Genomic DNA, 22,714 nt, shown 5'->3' on the forward strand with positions numbered 1-22,714 from the left:
CTGGGGGTGTGTATGGGAGGGGAGAAGGGGGTCTTGGGGCCTTCACTCTGGGTGGCTAAAGCCCTTCTCTGATGCCGCCCACCTCCAAGTAAAGGGACATTTTTCTCTGACTACCCCGTGAGTTACTGCAACCAAAGCAGCGTGTTCTCTTGTTTTTACAACCCAGAAAACAAATCACTGTCTCCTAAATGAAAAGGAACAGAACCAGCAACGGGAGAGGTCGTGGGAGATGTTCTCCAAGGATCTAAGGGTACTTGTCAGAATCAAGCAACACTTACATTTAAAATTCTCTTTAACAAGGCCTGTTTTTTTTTTTTTTTATCCTTTGATAAATGTCTTTTTTTTTTTAACATCTTTATTGGGGTATAATTGCTTTACAATGGTGTGTTAGTTTCTGCTTTATAACAAAGTGAATCAGTCATACATAAACATATGTTCCCATATGTCTTCGCTCTTGCGTCTCCCTCCCTCCCACCCTCCCTATCCCACCCCTCCAGGCTGTCACAAAGCACCGAGCCAATATCCCTGTGCCATGCGGCTGCTTCCCACTAGCTATCTACCTTACTACGTTTGTTAGTGTGTATATGCCCATGACTCTCTCTCGCCCTGTAACAAGGCCTGTTTTGAAGTCAGTTCATTGTGTGGTAAAGCAAATGAAAAGAAAGGAGTGGGGCTTTCCTGGTGGCGCAGTGGTTGAGAGTCCGCCTGCCGATGCAAGGGACACGGGTTCGTGCCCCGGTCCGGGAGGATCCTGCGTGCCGCGGAGCGGCTGGGCCCGTGAGCCATGGCCACTGGGCCTGCGCGTCCGGAGCCTGTGCTCCGCAACGGGAGAGGCCACAGCAGTGAGAGGCCCGCGAAAGAAAAGAGTGAAAAGTTTTGAAACCCTACAAACATTCGCAGGGCTGTTTCGGGCTCTGGGTGCTGGACGGGGAGTGTGAGGGGCCTCTATCCAAGGCGTAGTCTTATGAGAGCTTTAATAACGGTGTGAGCAAAACCAGATCCAGGACCCAGAGGAATGAATTCTGACCTTTCCATCTGACGGATGGGATGGGATTTCAGAGGGCGGAGATGGGGAAAAGAGACGTTCCAGGTGGAAGAGGTTCAAAGTCCTAGAGAGGCATATGCTCCTGGGACAGCCAGTCCTCAGAAGGCACCATGGACCAGGCTTTCAGCCCTTGGCTCCTGGGACGCAGCAAATCTAAAATCTCATATTTTTATCATTGTTTCCATATTGTGCTTTACGAATGTAATGTCAACTTTCTGTGTCACGGGAGGCTTCCTACAGAAATGAAGACCCAAAGAAAGAGTGTAACCTGAGTATTTCTTGCTAGGTTTGATGGGGTGGATAGTCGTGGAGGAATATGATAGGCGAAAGAGTATGAAGTGAATGTAGCAAACTGGTGGAAACTTTGCATGGCCCATTTGGATTCTTCCCGGTGTCCCTTTGTCTTAGGAGATAAGGATACTCCTTTCCTCTGGCTATAGGGTGGGCACCTCTTCCATAAGGATTTTATGACCTGTTTCAGGGGAGAAGGAGGGGAAGAAGCAGGGGAAGCAGTGTGAACTGCCTGCTTCTGCCATTTTCTCAAACTCCTTCAGCTTAAAATATTTAATATATCAAGGGGCAGTATTGCGGGGGAGCATGTCCTGAACCCAACATCCCAAGCATCTTCTTAAAAGTGCAACGTGAAGGACCCATTAAACACTGTCCCTAGGGATGGCTCTTGACTCACCTGACTTTGCCTCTCACATAGGAGCTCAGCCAAGAATGTAACTGGAGCATCCCACAATGCCATCTCCAATGGACAAGGACAGAGGTACAGCGCTTCTGAGCATGTGTCCTTGGCCTGCTCCCCACCCAGAATCTGAGGCTGCCCCCAAGGTTTTGAGCCTTCTCTTCACATACTGACGATAATCAGATTTCCAGACTGTAGGTATCCCCTTTCTAAGGCAGAAATATAAAACCTACTGGGGTTCAGATGTGCGATTTAGATTCGACTAATCACATGCTCCTGCAGGGGACTCTGACTCAGGACTGACACATGGAGACAGAGACAGGAAACAGGGCATCATTTTGTTGGCACGGATCGTGGCAGAGGGAGCCCGGTTCTGGAGACCAAGCAGACTCGGCAGCTTCCTGATCCTGGTGAGGTGGCAGCTCCCTTGGTGAGCCAGTGTGACTCGGGGAGTCAGTTGTTCCTGGAAGCCTGCCTAGTGCTTGCAACTCCCGTCCTCCCAGCAATTCCGTGAGCCCTCTGGCCCTTCAGAAACCCCCTCTGGCTTGAGCTAGCTAGAGTGGATCCTATTGTCTGCAACTAAGAACCCCCTGGCTAATACAGATGGAGCAAAGACAGCTGGGGGGTGGGGGGTGGGATGGGGGGGAGTGGGAAGAGATGTTCAGGATGTAGTAAAAGAATCCAGAGAGAGAAATGGGAAGTTGGCAAATATTTTGAATAATGGCTACCATTTATTGCGTCTGTACCACGTGCATTATCTCCAACCCTTACAACTCTGTTAGGCATTACTATGCCCATTTTACAGCTGAGAAAATAGGCTCAGAATGGTTAAGGGACCTGCCTAAGGTCACAAAGCCTTCTGCAGTGAATTAGGACTTTGAACCCAGATCCTCTGTGCTCAAGGCCCAGGATCTCTCCACTTTGTTCCTCTGCCCAGGCCAGCCCTGCTTGCAGAAAGGAGAGGAAACTCCTTCCCCGGTTCCTTTTACTCCTCCCGGCTTCCCGCTCTCACAGCCCAGACGTTCTGCTGGTCTGAGTCACACTACAGTTTACCTGCGTATGGGCTCAGGAAGTTAGGTGAGCAATTCATCCCTCAGGAACAGCAATTACATTAGAAAACGCTGACATTGTGGCGGAAATTCCCATAATAGATGACAAACTGCCAGGAGTCCGTCACTGAGGGGCTGGGGTTACAGCAGCTAGTTCTGTATTCAACTGTTGTTCTATCTGAATTTTTTACAAAAAGCAAGTGTATGACTTCTGTAGTTATATATCACAATTAGCACCACCAACAGGTGACGGAAAAGCAACAAAACATAAATCATGGTTGTTACTGGATGGTGGGAGGATTGGTGATTTTTATTTTCCTCTTTATGCATTTCTGCATTTCAACACGTTTCTAAAACAAGTGTGAGCTCAGGTTGCTTTTAGCTACAAGGAACAGAAAACCCTTCCTCAAGCTGGACTGCACAATGAGGACATTGACAAGTGCAAATGACAGGAAGTCTAGCAGGAAGGGGAGCCCCAGGCAAGGCGGCGATGTGTCACCAAAGACCTGCTCTGCTCCCTCCACCTCTACTCTCTGTGGCCCCAGGACCCACCCATCCCCATCAAAGGCCACTTCCCCTCGTGGGCACAGCACAGCTGTCGCAGTCCCAGGAATCAGAATGGACACAGCAGTGCCCAGACACAGAAATGGGCTGTCTTTTTCAGGGTCTCCTTTTTAGACGGCAGGAGTCCTTCCGGAACCCCCTAGCAGACTTCCCTGTGGGTCTCGTTGGTCAGAATTGGGTTACATGCCCACTCCTAAATCAGTCCCTGGGAGAAGGGATGCCTTAGATTTACCTGGTCTGCCTGCCAGAGCTGGGGCAGGGTTAGCTTCCCCTGGAGTTCCGCCGCCCCCGCATGTGAAGGAGGGTGGGCGCCTGAACAGAGTCTGGCCTTGGGAAGGAAGACATGGGCAGTGGATGCTGTGTAGACAGTCTGCTGTAGCGTATATTATTTTATAACTTAAAAAATTACATTGATGGGCTTCCCTGGTGGCGCAGTGGTTCAGAGTCCGCCTGCCGATGCAGGGGACACGGGTTCGAGCCCTGGTCCGGGAAGATCCCACATGCCGCGGAGCGGCTAGGCCCGTGAGCCATGGCCGCTGAGCCTGTGCGTCCAGAGCCTGTGCTCCACAGCGGGAGAGGCCACAACAGTGAGAGGCCCACGTACCAAAAAAAAAAAAAAAAAAATTACATTGATATTTAAAATTTTTAAATCACCCTTTTTGCGGTTGGAGCCACAGTTGAGAGCTTTGGCAGGAGCTGTGCCCGTGGGTCCCTCTGTTTAGGAAAACTTTCTTCTCTTTCTTGGAAAATAATCACCGTCTAAGCAGGAACAAAAGCCTTCTTTTTCTGCTTCAGGGTATTGTTTTATCTCTGGGAACATCAGGAACCGGACAAGTCCCAGCTGGCAGTCATGCGGCCTGAATTTCCTCAGGTATGTCTATCAGTTAGGTCACATGAGCCAGACCACTGACCAGGGCTCCCTGCCTTGGCTAATAAAATTCCTTTCTTAAGGTGTTATGGCTCAAAATTAAGTTTTAGCGTGTCCTTAACCACGAAGAGCGCTAAGTTTTTATCAGACATTATTTGATGCAGACTTCTCAAACACCTAAAAACTTTTTAAAATTTATTTTATTGAAGTCTGATTGATTTACAATGTGTTAACTTCTGCTGTAAAGCAAAGTGATTCTGTGACACAGTATATACATTCTTCTTCATATTCTTTTCCATTATGGTTTAATCACAAGATATTGAATACAGTTCCCAGTGCTATACAGTAGGACCTTATTGTTTATCCGTTCTATATATAATAGTTTGCATCTGCTAACCCCAAACTTCCAGACTATCCCTCTCCCCCTTGGCAACCATAAGTCTGTTCTCTATGTCTGGGAGGCTGATTCTGTTTCATAGATAAGTTCATTTGTGTCATATTTTAGATTCCACATATAAGTGATATCGTACGGTGTTTGTCTTTCTCTTTCTGACTTACTTCACTTAGTATGGTAATCTCTAGGTCCATGCATGTTGCTGCAAATGGCATTATCTCATTCTTTTTTATGGCTGAGTAATATTCTGTCATATATATGTATCGCATCTTCTTTACCCATTCATCTGAGACTTCTTAAACATTTAAGGGCTTGGCCAAGATGAATGAAATGGTTTTGAAGATGACTTGGATCCCAGCATTGCAAATCTGAGGGTGGGGCTAAGAGGAGCCACTCGGAGGGATGCCGGGTTTTCCTGCATCCGTAAATTTCCTCGGCATCACTTTCAGCAAGTTTGAACCAGCTGCAGAGAAATCATCAGTTTCTTTCAGCCTGTTGTGCAGTTGCTAAACTGTGTAATGCAAAAGATGCAGAAACTAAGACAGAGGGTTCAATGTCTTCCATCAGGGAGCAAGCTTTGCTTTGTATCGAGACCCCAGCTGGCCTCGTAGTCTGCTGCTGGGACATAAAAATAAGTGGATTTAGGGCTTCCCTGGTGGCGCAGTGGTTGAGAGTCCGCCTGCCGGTGCAGGGGACGCGGGTTCGTGCCCCAGTCCGGGAGGATCCCACATGCCGCGGAGCGGCTGGGCCCGTGAGCCATGGCCGCTGAGCCTGCGCATCCGGAGCCTGTGCTCCGCAACAGGAGAGGCCACAACAGTGAGAGGGCCGCGTACCGCAAAATAAAAAAAAAAAAATAAAAAATAATTAAAAAAAAAAGTGGATTTAAAGAAAAAGAAAGGGGAAAAAAACCTTTCTATTATTTTCACCCAGTTAAGGGTACCTTTCATTTCATTCAGCATTCTCAAACTTGAACTTAATCAGGGTTTTCTGGCCTCCATTATGTCATGTGCCAGGCGCTTGGGAGCTCCATTATTATAAATCTCAGAACAATTAGCGGATGGAAGAATAAATGGAACATTAAAAAGTCACACAGGTTATTACCACTTGCTATTTAAAGAATGTATGAGTCAAGTCTATTTGACTGCAACACAGAGGTCATATGGAAATATCTTAAGGCCAGATACGTTTGCGAGCTCAGCAGAATGTCCGGGGACTCACAGGTGTCTCTGTCCATCAGGTGCTCCCACACTGCCAGTCGGATGCCACTTGGGCATCCACATGCCTATGTGATTAGGGGTGATGGGCATTTCACCACGACACCTGGGCGTTCAGGTCTTGAACCTGGTGAGTTGGAAGAAAGAACAAAAAGGAGAAACAATGAGTTTAACCTCTGCAGAGAGAGGCTAATGCAACGGAAACACTCCCATGAGTGTTGGAGTCAAACAGTATTAGGGTCATATTCTCTGCCCTAGAAGTCACCGTGTGTGTGCCTTGGCGGCCCCACCTGTAAAATGGGCTCTTATGAGGATCCCTGCCTAGCGGCCGGCCAATACAGTCAGTGTGCAGCAGAGGGGGCCGTTATTAAACCATAACTAACTTAGCTAGGGTACCATATTCAGTTACCATATGGGGTGAGAGGGACCACCCACTGCCTCCAAAGATCCGAATTCTCTGTGGGGATTAAGCAGGCCTCCTTGTGCCTCAGTTTCCCTGGGTGTAGAAATGAGCCCAGGTTGCCAGCATCACAGAGGTTCCTGGAAGGCTCCCTGGAGCTGCCAAGAGGCTGGTCCTTAGAGAAGCCCTTTGTGTGCCTAAGCGGGTTCCGGGACGAGCTCCTCTGCAGATCATGTGGTGAGCCACTGAGCACGGCCCACCCACCGCGGAGGCTGCCCCGGGAGCCAAGGACAGCAGGGTCTTTTTTGTTTGTTTGTTTTTAATTGTTATTTATTTATTTACTTATTTGGCTGCGTTGAGCCTTCGTTGCTGCGCATGGGCTTTTTCTAGCTGCCGCGAGAGGGGGCTGCTCTTCATTGCCGTGCACGGGCTTCTTATTGCCATGGCTTCTCTTGTTGCTGAGCACGGGCTCTAGAGCGCAGGCTCAGTAGTTGTGGCTTGTGGGCTTAGCTGCTCCGAGGCATGTGGGGTCTTCCCTGACCAGGGTTGGAACTCGTGTCCCCTGCACGGGCAGGCGGATTTTTAACCACTGCGCCACCAGGGAAGTCCTGAGAGCATGGTCTTTTTTCTCTGGCTCTTTCAAAGCCCGGGCCTTAAAGTGGACTGTAGGCCCACCTTAAACTTCTTTTGGCCTCACTTTCCTTAAAGCCACGCTTGTTGGGGGTTAGGCAAAAGCACGTGCCCTCGGAGTCCTGGAGGCCCCCCGATGGGTTGCAAGCACCTTCTTCTCAGCTTCAGGCTGAACCGGTGATGCAGTGAAAGGGGAGCGTGCAGGAAGTGCCCCCTTCTCTCCAACCGGACTTTGGTTCTAACCAACTGTAGAGGGTGGAATGGGGGTTCCCCCCAACAGATGTGTCCAAGTCCTAACCCCAGGTAGCTGGGAACATGGCCTTATTTGGAAATAGGGTCTTTGCAGATACAGTTAAGTTGAGGATCTGGAAGGGAGAGGAGATCGTTGTGGATTTGGGGGGGGGCCCTAAATCCAAAGACTGGTGTCCTTATAGAGAAAGGACATTCAGAGACACACAGGGAAAAGGCAGATGCAGAGACTAGAGGACATGAATGCAGCCCTAAGACATGGGATGCCTGGGGCCCGAGAAGCTGGAAGAGGCAGGAAGTGACCTCCCCTAGAGCCTCAGGAGGGAGCACGGCTCTGCCAGCACCTTGACTTTCCCTCCAGAACTGTGAGAGAATCAATTTCTGTTGTTTTAAGGCACCTGGTTTGTGGCAGTTTGTCACCGCAGTCCCAGGAAACTAACACACCAGCCCCAGGTGCTTCCTGAGCCTAGGTGGTAAACCTGCTGAGTAAAGTTCAGAGGTGTAGCTTGTGTCCCTGGGGGTAAGGAGTGAGGGCGAGCAGGCTCCTGGTTTTGCATCAGAGTGTTGCACGTTTCTGGGGAGCAGCAGAAGGTTGGCTGGTGTCCCGGAGGCAGCCGAGGGTCACTCTCTGGCAGGAGCACAGTACTTGTCAGACGTCACGGCGGAGCAAGGCTGCCAGGAACGTCCCTGTTAGGATCAGTTATGCATTCACGCTTGGGCATGTGCTCCAGTGAGCTTTGTGAATTTGGAGGGTGGCAGGGACTGCTGTATCCAGCTAAGCAAGATGACCATCTCTGCATGCGTCCCCTGATCCCTTCAAGTCCTATGTAGCTTGTAATTACGGAAAGTGGTTTACCAAGAAAGACCCCATATTGTTTCAGCATGTCTGTGCTTACAGCCATTCAAGTGAGGACTGATCTTTTGAACAACACTCTTCATATTATTTTTCCGTTTGGGGGAAATTTAAGATGCGGGAAGGACTTATCTAAATAGTAGAGGTTGATGCTGGTAACCAAGCACAGGGGTAGGCAGGAGAATAATCTATGCTTAGAGAACATTCCGGAGGCAGAGCTGTGTAGGATGCCTGTCTGTGGGAAGCATTTACATACAGCCTAACCATTTCCAAAGTGTTTTCACAAATATTTTCTTATCTCAGCTTAGCAACCCTGTGAGATACATGTTTCTGACACCAAATCCCGTCAACTTCCGACTTTAAAAAACTTGTTTTGTTTTGTTTTCTTTCCCTTTAGAAAAGAAAAATCCTAAAAGCTGCTTTGGGCTACTAAGGTGGCCCAGTCAGGCACACAGGCCCTGCCATGGTGGGAAGGGAGGGGAGATGGAATTTTCAGCAGGTGTGAAATGAGCAGATGTGTGATTCTCAGCAGGAGGTCACAGAATATTCTGGAGGCAGAGCTGTAAGATGCCTGGCTGTGGGATGCACCCCAAATAAACACTCCCCCCACAGACAAAAAGCGGTTGGGGGGATAGGCGATTTGGGGGTCTGCCGTGGCCCTGTCTTTCACCCACGTCAAGGAGGAAGGGGGGGAGCTCTGGGCTCGGATGGGCCCTGTCCGTCTCTTCCTTGCGCAGTCCAGTCTCTGCCCACAGAACTGAGGTTGAAGAGGTTCTCGTCCATATTTAGCCTTGGGAAAATTGTTTTACTAATCGAATTTGGGGCGCTCTGCTTCTTATCCTCACCCGGTTCCCCCTTGTTCTGTGGCCTTTGGTCTGTCCCTTCTTAGCGCTCCTTTCCTTGTGTGAGGCTATCCCCCCCCGCCCCCCCCCCCCCCACCTGGTATGACCCAAGGTGGAGTAGCCGGGGATGAGTTGCTGACTTGCTAATCTAAGCCTCCATCTGGCCGATGAAAGCGCCACACAGCTGCACCGGGGTAGGAGAAGCAAGGACAATATTTTGTGAGAGAAACAAAGCAAAAAAAAGTCTGATTGCGTTGCCTATTTTTATTCCTCTGAGCCAGAAGCTAAAAGGGCTCAGGTCATCCTTTCTTGTCCTAAATCTCACTGGATGAGTGCTATGCTTTCCAGGGCACACGGCAGCAATTCTCTTAAGCTGGGCTGCTTCCCTAAGCTTGATGTCCTCGCTTGGTGACACAGGGGACAGCACAGGGGGGTGGGGTGAGGTGCCGAGAGCACGTCTCCCAAGGACGCATCAGCTCAGTGCAGGGGGTGGAGAGACGTGTTTAACGCACACAGAATCGAGGCCTCATTGAAGACTCATCGCTTCAACCCAACCAGTATTTGATAGGGTTCTGGAAAATGCCAAGCGCATAGGCAGAAGAACGTGAGAGTGGATGTGATCCCAGGACCCAAGCAACTCACAACGGGAGGGGAGAGACAGACCCGATTCATTTACAGTCTCATTTCAGGCAGTGTGCCTTACAGTGGAAGGACACAGAGGAGAAGGAGAGGAAAAGGAACGGCTGTAGGGAGGGGTCACAGAGCTTAAGAGGCTGTGTGGTCCTCACTGTTTACATGTCTCTCCCATGCAGTAGGCTGAGCTCCTTGAAGGAAAATCTGTTTTTATATAGTAGATCTTCCCACACTCCTGTGCTAAATATGGTGTCTGAATAAATGACGGGGCTGAATACATGTTTGCTGAGTTAACGAAGGAATGAATAAATGAGCAGATAAAGTGGAGATGAAACTAAAATCATTCTGGACAGAGGAAAGATTTATAGAAGACCTCGGATGGCAGGCTTTGAAGCTTAAATTTATCTCTGTTGTCAGTGTTAGATTTTGAGCAAAGGAGTGAGAGTGTGTGTGTGTGTGTGTGTGTGTGTGTGTGTGTGTGTGTGTGTGTGTTTGAAAGAGAATTTTGCCAGCAGCATGGAGAGTGCCTTGGAAGAGGAAAGACTCTGAGGAGGGGAAATCAATTAAGATATGCGGAGCTTTGCCTCTCCAGGTTGAAATGAAATATTTTAGAAACGTGTAAGGCTGGATGATAACTTTTGCAGATCTGGTTTCTGGGCCTGAAGTTTTCCCAGGTTGGGTATGATGCAATGGTGTTAGCTCGAGACCACTGGATGACTGCCAGAGCAGGATGAAGAAATTGTGCCTGTAGGGTAACCTATATTTTTCGTACTTTTCCAGGCTGGAAACTTTGCCAGCTGGTCCATGTCAGGATAATCTGTCATGCCTTGCAAGGCTGTCTTTTACCCTTTTACTACCAAATGAGAAAATGATCCCTTCCAGAAGTGGAAGAGACCTGACACGTCCCAGTAGCTGGCCAAAGTGCAAGGTGCAAATGCCAAGGTGGGTAGGGCTACCAGAGAATCAGGACGAGGTGTTCTCAGCACAGCCTAAATGTTTCATTGACCCTGCCTCTTAGTAATGTTCAAAGGGGTCATTCAGACTCACCTCCTACGTATCTCGCTGTTGTGGGGAAGAGGTTGGGTTCTGCAGGCTGAAATTTTAGCTAAGACCGTCACTTGTCTCCCAGTGTCTTTCCTGCAATGACCCAATCCTCTTGGTGTCAACAACTTCCCATGCTTTCCTTGGGATGACTCTTCATATTGTGCTAAGATCAATGGAGAAGATGTGGTCGGAGGGACCAGTAACAGTGACCCCAGCTCAGGTTAATCCTGCTGGGGAAGATGTAACAGGCCACAGGGTCTGTGTCCAGGCTGTAGATGCCGCATCCTGTCGTCAGCCAGAGTGCCACCAGGAAAGGCAGCGTCACGCTCAGGGTCCTAGTGGGGGCTCAGCTGAGCAACCCAAAGGAACCAGAGTGTCTTGCTGTGGAGGCCAGAGCTTGGGAATCCTCCGTTTCCATCACAAAGACACCAGATAAATGGCCTTTACACAGTACCCGGCAGGGCTTCCATCTACCAAGTAAGAGGGGACACACATGCTCCTCACGCTAGGGACTCACTCAAGGTGTTTCAGATACTCTCATAATATGACCTTACAGAGAGTCTGTCTGAGGAAGAGAGCAGGTGCGCAGCTGAGCACAGGAGCAGTAGCGTGGTCTGTGCTGCTGAGCTGTCCTTTGCTCTGCTTGTCACACACCCACTACTGTACGCACACACACTGCTTCCAAGGAAGCATCGTTCGAGAAAGGACATTTGATCCTCTTCAGCCTTTCTTCCTACTTGCCGGAGGTACAGGATACATCATGATGATGGCAAAGCAGCAAGACAGAAGGAACCCATGTCCCTGATGATGAGACCTGAGGCCACCTGCATCCCCATTCTGGTGGTCTTTTGGGAGTTGGCCATTGACGGTGATGGTGGAGGTGTCATTCCCACCCTGGACTCCATTCACAAGCAAGGGACACAGACTTCTATCTTGTCAAGGCACTTTTACTTTGGCCTTTTGGTCACCGGCAGCCAGACCTGATCCCGATACACTTCTCCACTTCCCCCTCCATACGTGCTCATCTTTATGCCTCACACAGCGTCTGACACATAATAAGGACTCCATGCGCGTGTGTTAAAAGGACCGGATCTTTCTGCTTAACTCTGAAGCGCGGTGCTCAGTACTGTTTCTTATAGATTTTGGATACGCACCCAATAGAACTGATTTTATTTTAAAATATTTATTTATTTATTTGGCTGTGCTGGGTCTTAGTTGCGGCATGCAGGATCTTTCAGTTGCGGCATCCGGGATCTTAGCTGTGGCAGGAGGCATCTAGTTCCCTGACCGGGGATGGAACCCAGGCCTCCTGCATTGGGAGCGTGGAGTCTTAACCACTGGACCACCAGGGAAATCCCTAGAACTGATTGTAAAACAATCAAACATACCATAACTTATGCATCTAGATGAGTGTTGTTTCCTTCAAATTACTGACCTTGGGGATCTGTTCACGTATCTTAATTATACTACTTAAAGATACTATTCATGTGGGAATACAAATTGGTACAGCCACTATGGAGAACAGTGAGGAGTTTCCTTAAAAAACTAAAAATAGCGCTACCATATGATCCAGCAGTCCCACTCTTGGGCATATATCTGGAGAAAACTATAATTCCAAAAGATACATGCACCCCAACGTTCATTGCAGCTCTATTTACAATAGCCAGGACATGGAAGCAACCTAAATGTCCATCGACTGAGGAACGTATATAGAAGATGTGGTACATATATACACAATGGAATATCACTCAGCCATAAAAAAGAATGAAATAATGCCATTTGCAGCAACATGGATGGACCTAGAGATTGTCATACTGAGTGAAGTAAGTCAGACAGAGAAAGACAAATATCATGTGATATCACTTATATGTGGAATCTAAAAAAATGGTACAAATGGATTTATTTACAAAACAGGAATAGAGTTACAGATGTAGAAAACAAACTTATGGTTAACAAGGGGGAAAGGGGAGGGAGCGATAAATTAGGAGATTGGGATTGACATATATACGTTACTATATATAAAATAGATAACTAATAAGAGCCTACTGTATAGCACAGGGAACTCTACTCAATACTCTATAATGACCTATATGGGAAAAGGATTTTAAAAAGAGTGGATATATGTATATGTATAACCGATTCACTTTGCTGTACACCTGAAACTAACACAACATTGTAAATCGACTGTATTCCAATAAAAATTAATTAAAAAAACCCCAAAACCCCAAAATTATCAGACTTTTAAATTTTGCCATATATTAAAAAAAAAAGTTTGAATGTTCTAAAAAAAATAAAATAAAGATACAATTTGTAGTATGGAGGTTCCTTAAAAAACTAAAAATAGAACTACCATATGACCTAGCAACCCCAATACTGGGCATATACCCTGAGAAAACCATAATTCAAAAACAGTCATGTACCACAATGTTCACTGCAGCACCATTTACAATAGCCAGAACATGGGAGCAACCTAAGTGTCCATCGACAGATGAATGGATAAAGAAGATGTGGCACATATATACAATGGAATATTACTCAGCCATAAAAAGAAACGAAATTGAGTTTTTTGTAGTGAGGTGGATGGACTTAGAGTCTGTCATACAGAGTGAAGTAAGTCAGAAAGACAAAAACAAATACCATATGCTAACGCATATATATGGAATCTAAAAAAAAAAAAGGTTCTCATGAACCTAGGGGCAGGACAGGAATAAAGACGCAGATGTAGAGAATGGACTTGAGGACACAGGGAGCGGGAAGGGTAAGCTGGGACGAAATGAGGAAGTAGCATGGACATATATACACTACCAAATGTCAAACAGATAGCTAGTGGGAAGTAGCTGCATAGCACAGGGAGATCAGCTCGGTGCTTTGCTAGGTGGGTGCTTTGCTCCCACCTAGAGGGGTGGGATACGGAGAGTGGGAGGGAGACGCAAGAGGGAGGGGACGTGGTGATATATGTATACATATAGCTGATTCACTTTGTTATACAGCAGAAACTAACACAACAATGTAAAGCAATTATACTCCAATAAAGATGTTAAGATCACATGACCCAGAACTGCAAAGTGAGACCTCTGGATCCCCCTGATCAAAAGATTGGTTCAGGGATGGGCATGTGATCCAGGTCAGGCCCTGGGATTACTGTTTGTGTATCTTATTTTCTTGAGACATTTTTCAATACCTCATTTGTGATTATGCCATGATTTGGCATCCTCAGTGGTGACAAACCATCTTTTCTGTTAAAAATATTTTCCTGTAGGTAACTTCAAGCACATACAAAAGTGTACAGAGGAATATAATAAACAATGATCAATTTACAACCAGCCTTATTTCATGTAGGCCCTTCCTCCTTTCTTTCCCCATCTGGATTATTCCGACACTAATCCCAGAGATCACATCATTTCACCCCCAAATATTTCAGCGTGTATTCCTAAAAAGAGAAGGCTTCTTTAAGAGATATCAATATTAGCCATAATACCATTATCCCACCTAAACAATTAATAATAATGTTTTAGTTATTTTTTATTGACGTATAGTTGATTTACAATGTTGTGTTAATTACTGCCGTACAGCAAAGTGATTCAGTTATACATATATATACCTTTTCAAAAATATTCTTTTCCATTATGGTTTATTCCAAGATATTGCATAGTTCTCTGTGCTATAGTCGGATCTTTTTGTTTGCCAATAATAATTTCTTGTTAATAATGTTTAAGTTACCCTGTTTCATAAAAGTTTCTTTTACTATTTTATTAAAATCAAGATGGAAATAAAGTTCATATATTGCAATTGGTTGCTACCTCAAGTATCTGGGTTTTTTTTTTTTTTTTAGAAATTTTAATTGAAGGGTGGGCACCACGGCGGAGGAGCTGCTTTCAGGGGTGTGGCAGGCAACCAACTTCAGGGAGCAATTCTCCCACTTAGAGAGCGAGAAGCAATGGAAGGTCCACATGGAATTCATCCTGTGTCACCTGTCCGACTACCGCGACCCACCCAGCATCTACCGCTGCCTGGCCAGCTGCTGTCCCTCTCCATTGTCTGGGCCAACCACTTCTTCCTGGGTTACAGTTACAACAAAGATCTTTTAGACAACATGATGGAAATGGCTGATGACGTTGAAGTGGCAGACCAGTCACAGTTTACTACCAGAAGTGAATTAATGAAAAAGCATCAAAGCTAAGGCAGAAGATTCATCACATTTTCATCATCAGCTGCAGACTGGAACAGGAGGCTGGCATGAATGCACACATTGACAACAATGGCTCTTTTAAGCTCTTGGTATCACCAACGTGTAGGAAAGAGGCATTGGAATGGAAGAAAATCTTGTCTAGATTGGCGTTTTAAAAAGTCTCATTCTGGGACATCCCTGGTGGTCCAGTGGGTAAGACTCCATGCTTCCAATGCAGGGGGCCTGGGTTTGATCTCTGGTGGGGGAACTAGATCCCACATGCATGCCACAACTAAAGATCCTGCATGCCGCAACGAAGATTCCATGCTGCAACTAAGACCCAGTGCAGCCTAGATAAAAAAAAAAAAAGTCTCATTCCTCCAGTAGCTATCATTCTAAAAGCATACGTGGGTATTTATGTATTTATAAATCCTGCCCTCTTTTTTTCAGTTTTTGAGTGTCTAAATGTTTGTTAAAAATGCCTATTTATTTAAATGTTAATGTAATAATGGCAGGTGATGATTCTTACAGTTTGGATTTTTCAACAATGTACTTTTAACTGTGAAAAAAAATTTTAATTGAAGTATAATATATACATAAAAAAGCAAACAAATCATGAGTGTATGGCTCAATAAATTTCTCAATCTCTTTTGATCTGTAGTGTGGCGCTTTCCCTATTTTTTCCTTTGTACTTTGATAAGGAATGTGTTTGTCATGCAGTATTTCCCATGATTTATGCTTGGCTGATTATTTCCGCCTGGTATTATTTAACATGTTCCTCTGTTCCTATTTCTTGTACATTGGCCGTTGCCATCTAGAGGCTTATCAGATCAGGTCAATTTTGGGGCGAGACCATTTCATAAGTGCTGCTGTTTACTGGGTTGTCTCTTTCTCGGACCATCTTTTGAAGGTGGATGTGATTTTCACAAACAGGCAAAAGCCAGCCCTAGCTGAGTCTAGTAAGCAGGGTGGGTGATCAAGCTGGAAAAATGATGGTTTGAGGTGAAAAACAAGGTGTGATCAAGTAATGAATGATTTTCTTGTGTGGCTGGTAAACTGGCCCTGAAGGAAATTCCGAAACTGTTCCAAAAATGTGCTGTGCACTGGCAGCGTCAAAGGCACAGCCACCGACGGTGACTAACGCAAACGGAACAACAGTGACATTGATGGAGAAACTGTATGTTGGCTATAAAACCATCTTTGTTGTGTGGGTGGACATGCGTACTGTCCTTCTCTAGTCATTAGCTCCTCTTAAGAACCCCTAAATGTCTCAGTGTGCATCACACTTGTGCTTCAAAGTTGGAGCTCTTGCCGAAACGCCAGATCCACTTGTCTTAGGTCCATCGAACAACTCGGACGTGTTGACAAGATGCTGCTGGGTCCCACCCAGCCCCTCCCCAGCCCTGGCGTTTGCCTCATCTGCATTACTCGGCGAGAATGTGGTCAGGGCACCGCAGAAGTCAACAAAAGATGAGGAAGTACGGGGAGCCTCCTGCGCCGATCAGACAGACCAGCTCGGCCCTGAGCACCCGCAAAGCCGGAAGGCCCGGGCTATTTTGATGCCTCGCAGACTTCCCAGTTCCAAGTCAGCGGAACGCCCCGGGGCCACTGCTGGACGCCCCTTTTTTGTCTCGGCAGCCTCCGCCCAGCTACTCGCGAGCCCCGCCCCCCACACTAGGCCCGCCCCGTGACGCAAATCTGGGTGCGGCCAAGAGCCTTTGGGTAGACCTGCCTTGCTTCTGGGCCGACGCCTACTCCGAGCTCCTCCCACGCCCTCCGGCCTGGAGTTGGCGCCTGCGCAGCTCGGCTCGGCCCAGGTTGTCACCCCTCCCCCCTTCCTAGCAACCGTCGTCGCTCCTGCCTCTGCCCCTCGGCCGCTTTCGCGCACGCGTACCCCTTCGCCCGGCCCCGCCCTCCCCGTCACCCGTAACAACCACAGGAGCCTCGCTGGGCCCCTCCGGCTCCCGCCCCACGGCCCACTCCCCGGAACCGGCTGCTGAGCTGCCGCCGCCTGCAGTGGAACGGCGACGGCGCCGCGGAGCCGCCGGCATGAGCTACCCCCGCCGCCCCGCATCCCCGGCCCGGCCCTTCTGACAAGAGGTAGGCGCGCGTCTCCGTGGCGGGCTCCGAGCGCGCCCCCGGCCCGGCCCCTCCGGGAGGCGCGAGGCTCTCGCCTCCGCCTCCCCGCCTTGCCTACCCTTCCCCGGCCCCTCGGCTCCCCTCGGCTCTCCCCGGCTCCCCCCGGCTCCCCGACTCGGGAGCGGACTGTCTTCCCGCCCGCCTCCGGCCCGCCGACCCCCGCGCCGCTCCTACTGTATTGGTCGCCCCCTCCCCGCCTCCACCCGTCGATATTCCCACCCGGGACCCCTCCTGGGGGAAGCGGAGTTTGGGGTCCCAGCCGGCCTCTGGCGCACCTCCCCGGGTCGGCCGGGGCTGGGGGCCCGAGGGGCCGCCGCGCCGGACCCCCGGATCGAACGGAGGGCCCGGCTGCCCCTTGAGCCTGCTCGGGGTGGACTCACTGGGTTTGGCCATTGGCTAATTTTTAAGCACCGATTGTCATGCAGTAGAGGTTGCCCTGGTCCACGGTGCCACTTGGCGGTTGTAACTCCGGATTCCCACGTAGGACGTTTTTTCGGACCAGAGCATCGGAAGCTGGGAACTGGCAGGAGTTCAGAAGCTCGTGAATTAGCAGGTTCTCGAGCGTAGTCGCTTTGGGTTCTGCCGGGCAGCGGAATCCCGAATGGGTGTTACCGAGTCTTAACCGAGCATTACTTTTTTTTTTTTTACATTCTCCCCCCACCCCCTTTGATACTCCGTAATCACCCTCTCCTTCTGTGGGAGACACCCTAAAATTAATTTTCCTAATTAAAAATTTAAAAGGTTGTTGAATTCCTGCCGTGCACCGGCATTATCAGGTTGGCAAAACTAAATAGAACGCGGTCCCAGCGCACCAGGACCTGCCAGTCCCAGAATCAAGATTATAGAACACGGTCCCAGCGCACCAGGACCTGCCAGTCCCAGAATCAAGATTAATGACAGCATTCCAGTTGATTGTGGTGGATTCAGGAGTTTGTCTCTGAGTCTCATGATTTTAGAGCTGGAAGTCTTTCAAGATTATCTCACCCCAAACCTCACTTTGCAGAGGTGGATCTGAGTCCGGGGGAAGTCAAATGACTTGCTTGAGGTCTCCCAGAGTTATTCTTTCGCAGTTTTCAGAGTGCCAGATATGGCTGTTTTCCGCCAGAACCTGTTCTCTCTGAGAGAGATGCGAAACATACCAGAGGAGGTTCCAGACCTGTTTAAATGTAATTATATAGGTAGGAATCTTACGATATAAAACGTATCTTCGTAAAGTTTTCTTTTTTTACTGCTAGACTTTGGACTCCTTGAGGATATTACATTTTGTACTTCTGAATATCCTCTCACCATATTCAGCATAAAATAACATTCTTAATGATTATCCTCCGCAGGACAGGTAGGCTCTCTGGATTTATTTTTCTTCCTCCCTTTTAAATAGGGAAGTGAAGTCCCATAGAGGACTCCAAATAAAAGTGTGTTTTCAGAAAAATCCAGGTAGGCTGGGGCCAGTGTGTAAATGTGTCCCTGGCAGGAGGATTCCTGACTTTGAAGTAGGCTTCAGCACTTAGTTGATTGCTTCCTGATATTACAGCTGTTTGAGGCTGGAGAAGTCAGTGGAGCCTCTAGCCAGAGTGCTTGGTGGTATCTCTGCCATTTGAAGATAGATCCCTGAAGTTGTCTTTTAAAAAAAAAATAATAATAATAATTAATTAATTTAATTCTTGGCCGCGTGGGGTCTTAGTTGCGGCGTGGGGTCTTAGTTGTGGCATGCGTGATCTTTGTTGCGGTGCACGGGCTTCTCTTTAGCTGTGGCGTGCGGGTTTTCTCTCTCTACTTGTGGCACGCGGGCTCAGTAGTTGTGGTGCGTGGACTTAGTTGCCTCGCGGCCCATGGGATCCTAGTTCCCCGACCAGGGATGGAACGCACCTTCCGTGCATTGGAAGGCAGATTCTTTACCACCGGACCACCAGGGAAGTCTCTGAAGTTGTGGTCTTGCACTTAGAAAATGGGGATTGACAAGTTTCCTTTCAAAATAGCTTTTGAGGAATATCCCATAATTTGAGACACACTAGTGTTTTTTTCCACTTTTATTTTTGTGTGTCCTGGGCTTAATATCTTGAAGTGCCACCATTTTAATTTGGCTTCTAATGGAAGTTGTTGAAGAGAAAATGATTCAAGAACTAATTGTATGGGTTATCAGAATAATGGAATCATGACATCTCACTGCTGGAAAGGACCCAGGGCAGCCCCTGGAGAGGCGGTGAGGCAGGTAGGGCAATGGAGTCCTCCAGCCCTCAGACCAGAGCTGCTTCCCTCACTCCACTTGGGCTTTTCTCACCTTTTCTTACTGTCTTTATCGCCTTTCCTTGTCCTTCTATAATTAAGCCTCGTCTTTTGACTTTTGCGTGCATAGAATTACGACCCGCTGAGATTCCTTAGACTGTAGTATGTTGTGTAAATGCAGATTTAATTTTTTCTACATCATGTTTATTTATCACAAATGTTTGTGTTTTGCAGGTGTGAGAGGATTGCTGTTTTATTGCAATCATGGTGCAAAAATACCAGTCACCAGTGAGGGTGTATAAACACCCCTTCGAATTAATTATGGCTGTAAGTACTTTTCAGTTTACTCTTCAGCTTCTTATTTTTTTAGGTATTCAAATTTGGGGACCTGTTGCTCCACTTTTATTTGTTCTGTTTTTATGCTTTTGAACTTTATCGAATTTGTGAAATGTTTTTAAACTACAAGTCTCTGAAAATCAAAATCTGCATGTTTATTTTTAAAATAATTCACCTTAGGGTAATGTATGAATTTCAGTTAATTCTCCTTTTGAAAACACAGAAGTGGGATTGTGACTAAATAATTCTTCCTCTGGATTTTGCTCTTTTTTTGTTTGTTAAAGTAGAAAAGGGATGTGGAGAGCGGGTTTTTCCCTCTGCTGCTCATTTAGATTATGGATGAGTTCACCATATGGAACTGACACTATAGGATGCAGTTTAATTTACCAGATTCTAAGGACTCTGATGAATGAATTTCCTCCGCTAATATCAAATTCATAAGTCATATTAGAATTCTACAAATGGGTAACTAAAGTCTTAATTTTCTTTGTTACTGCCTAAAGAGTTTGGTTCAAAATAAGCATTTCACTAGAGGCAAAAAAATCCCCCAAAAACCCAAAACAAACTTTTTGCCAATCCCTTTTAGATTAGTATAAGGTATTCTTTCCTTTCCCTTCTCTTTTGTGTTATTGTTAAGGTGTAATATAAGTGGATGTACAGGAAGATGCCTCTGTCGTGAAGTATGCCCTGATGAAAGTGTCAATCTGAACCGCGATGAGAAACCAGAGCCTTCCAGCCCGACGAGAGCCCCTCTGGGCTCCTCCTGGTCTCGCGTAGTTAGCCCCTACTCTGACTATGACACGGAGATGAATTTCTCTGTGTCTGTTCCGTGTATAAATAGAAACTCAGGTGTTTTTGCATATGGCTTCTTCCTGCTCAGCATTGTTTGTGAGATTTATCCAGATCAATTTAGTTTTGGAAAACAAAACAAAACTCAAGTCTTCTCAAGGGAACAATTTAGACTTAGGGCGTCTGTTTTTGAAATTGATGTATAATTTATAGACAGTGAAATGGTCACAGGTTTATAGTTTGATCAGTTTTCACTGAAGAGTGACACGCATCTCTGTCAAGATGCAGAACCTTTCCATCTGTTACCTCAGAAAGTTTCCTTGTGCCCCTTCTCCATCAGGTGTGAGGTTTGGGTTTTTTGTTGTTGTTGCGGGGGTACTCTTTAGTTCTGTATGTTCCTTCAATACTAGGACTGTTCAGTATTTTATATCTAGGGCTTATCAGAAAGGCTTGCTTCCTGTTTGCATGTTCTGGGTGCTGGTTTGGCATTTGGTCACAAGGAGCAGAGGCCCACTCTGGCCTGAGAGCGGGTATTGTCGGTGGAACACATGCTGTGTGCGATGAGATCGCGCAGAAATCCAGGAATGCGAGCCGGCAAGGCTGAGCTCCAAGAGCCCCGCATGGGCGGGTGGTTCCTGGCAGCAGTTGTCCCCGGAACTCACCCCCCGCCCCGGGCTCTGCCTCCTCCATCTGCCTCTCCCCCCACCACCACCAGGCTGCTTTGCTCTCTCCTGCCTTTCCCTCCCCTGCGCCTTCAGCTCCTGTGCTTTTTCAGCTGGTCATAACCCCTCTGGCTCCAGTTTGCCTTTGTGGCGTTTCTTGTTGCCTTCTTTCAGTTTCTAAGTGACCGGTTCTTGTCACATTTCCTAGTTCAGATTCTAGAGAGACTAGATCTGGTCCTTCCCCCTGGGCCCAGGAAGTCGGTTGCTGGCCGGCCTGTGGGTTCCTTGTGGGGCTTGGTCACCTATCCCTTTTCGGTTGGCAGGGGCTGGTGGCGCTGGGGGATTGGTGTGGGGCCGTGGAGAGCAGTGAGCCCGGGAGGTGCCCGGGAGTGGAGCGGGCAGGCATGAGACTGGTGTCTTATGTTTTCCAGAATGCTAAGGACGATTTTAAAATCTTGATGCAACCCTGATCATTTGAGGCAAAGACTAATCTCTTATGCAGACACTAGCTTTAATAAAGAGGTATTTTGATTGTCTAATGTTCAGCTTCCTTATTTTCCTTTCTTTACAGCTTTCAAAATGGTACAGTTTGCCTTGCCACTTTTATGCATGGATTTACAGAAGAAATTGAAATTGAAATTCTCAGCCACCCCTCAATCTTTTAAAATTAACTGATTTTTCACTTGCTTTTGTTTTAAGCAGTAGTAAATTTTTTTTGAGTTGTTAGAAATTATTTTTTAATCTGAAAATGAAATGTTACCTTTTTCCTTCCAGAATTAGAGACAGACGTGCATGTTCGTTAAGCCTGTAGTGATTTTTGTGGTGCCACTTGCCGCTTTTCTGATTGTAATTGCACAGCATAAAATCCTCAGTATTTTCCTTGCTCTGTTTTTTCTCTTGTTGATGAAAAACAGTGGTATAAAAGAGTTACTCTAAAAACGTTCTTTTCATTTCATTCAGGATGAGCAAAGAGGTATACAGTTAATGCAAGAACGGAACTATAGCTTCAACAGAAATATTTTTGAGAACCTCAAAAAGTGATTGTGCTTCAGTAATCACAGCATGTGACAGTGACAGAAGTGTTCGTCAGGTGATCAGCTTGTGGTATTGCCAGGTGGATCCAGGTCCTAATTTACAGGGTCCTGTGATGACCGCTGGCGGAGATGCTGTCGTTCACTTAAGGCCTTTGTTTTAACCAAGAGTTTTGTTGTAATTTAGGATTGCCAGGATATGCTGAGGTAGGAAGTGCCTACGTCAGTAGGTATACAGTGGGTATCAAGTATGTTAATTGATTTTGATTGATTTAATGACAACTGATGATTTGTTTTGGGGTCAATATACTGGTAGAATTAAGAAATCATGTAAATGTTAATGGTAAACAAAAAGAATTGAAGTGAAGGTGTTTCAGGAGGCATTTGTGGCATCTGAGGGACATTCTGTTGTTAGATGTGAGCCCAGAAACAATTGTTGGAGCTTCAGTGAGTTGAGAAGTCCCCCAGCTCAGCCCCCTTTGAGGGTGAGGCATCTGAGCCTCAGAGAAGTTAAAGCTTCCACAGTTAGCTGAGGTAGAGAGTTCGGTGTTCTTTTTATCATAATGTGTACCCTGGAATGTGTTATGAGGGTTCTTGTCCTTGAAGATGTCTGTGACCTTTCCAAGCTCAACCAGAAACATTTCCTGGGGCTGCTCTGCCTGACTTGTGGGAGGAGAACTTAATCAGTGAAGAACATTCCAATGGATTGTGCCTTCAAGGATCTGTGGTCTCACCCGGGCCTAGTGAGGTGCCCGCCGAGAAGGGGCTTAAGGTGGGAGGCGTGGTTCCGAGATGCTTGGGTTTGAGTGTTTCATTTTGAAATTTCTGAGGTAAAATACAAATTTGGAAACTTTCAGCTTTCTCCCTCCTGGTGTTCATGGCCCTTTCAT

The 22,714-nt window shown here is 47.1% G+C and overlaps 1 protein-coding gene across 1 annotated transcript in view; it reads left to right on the top strand.

The window, feature by feature from the left end:
• Positions 1 to 16,595: 16,595 nt before the first annotated feature.
• SEC14L1 (SEC14 like lipid binding 1) overlaps positions 16,596 to 22,714 on the top strand; it is a 51,901-nt gene continuing 45,782 nt past the window's right edge. The window contains exons 1-2 of the mRNA XM_082678023.1: positions 16,596 to 16,744; positions 19,241 to 19,333. Of these exons, the coding sequence (XP_082534149.1) occupies positions 19,271 to 19,333 (63 nt within the window). The 5' untranslated portion in view covers positions 16,596 to 16,744; positions 19,241 to 19,270. The remainder of the gene's footprint in view (positions 16,745 to 19,240; positions 19,334 to 22,714) is intronic.

Source organism: Grampus griseus, assembly GCF_964374135.1.
Source record: "Grampus griseus genome assembly, chromosome: 20".
Taxonomy (NCBI): Eukaryota; Metazoa; Chordata; class Mammalia; order Artiodactyla; family Delphinidae; genus Grampus; species Grampus griseus.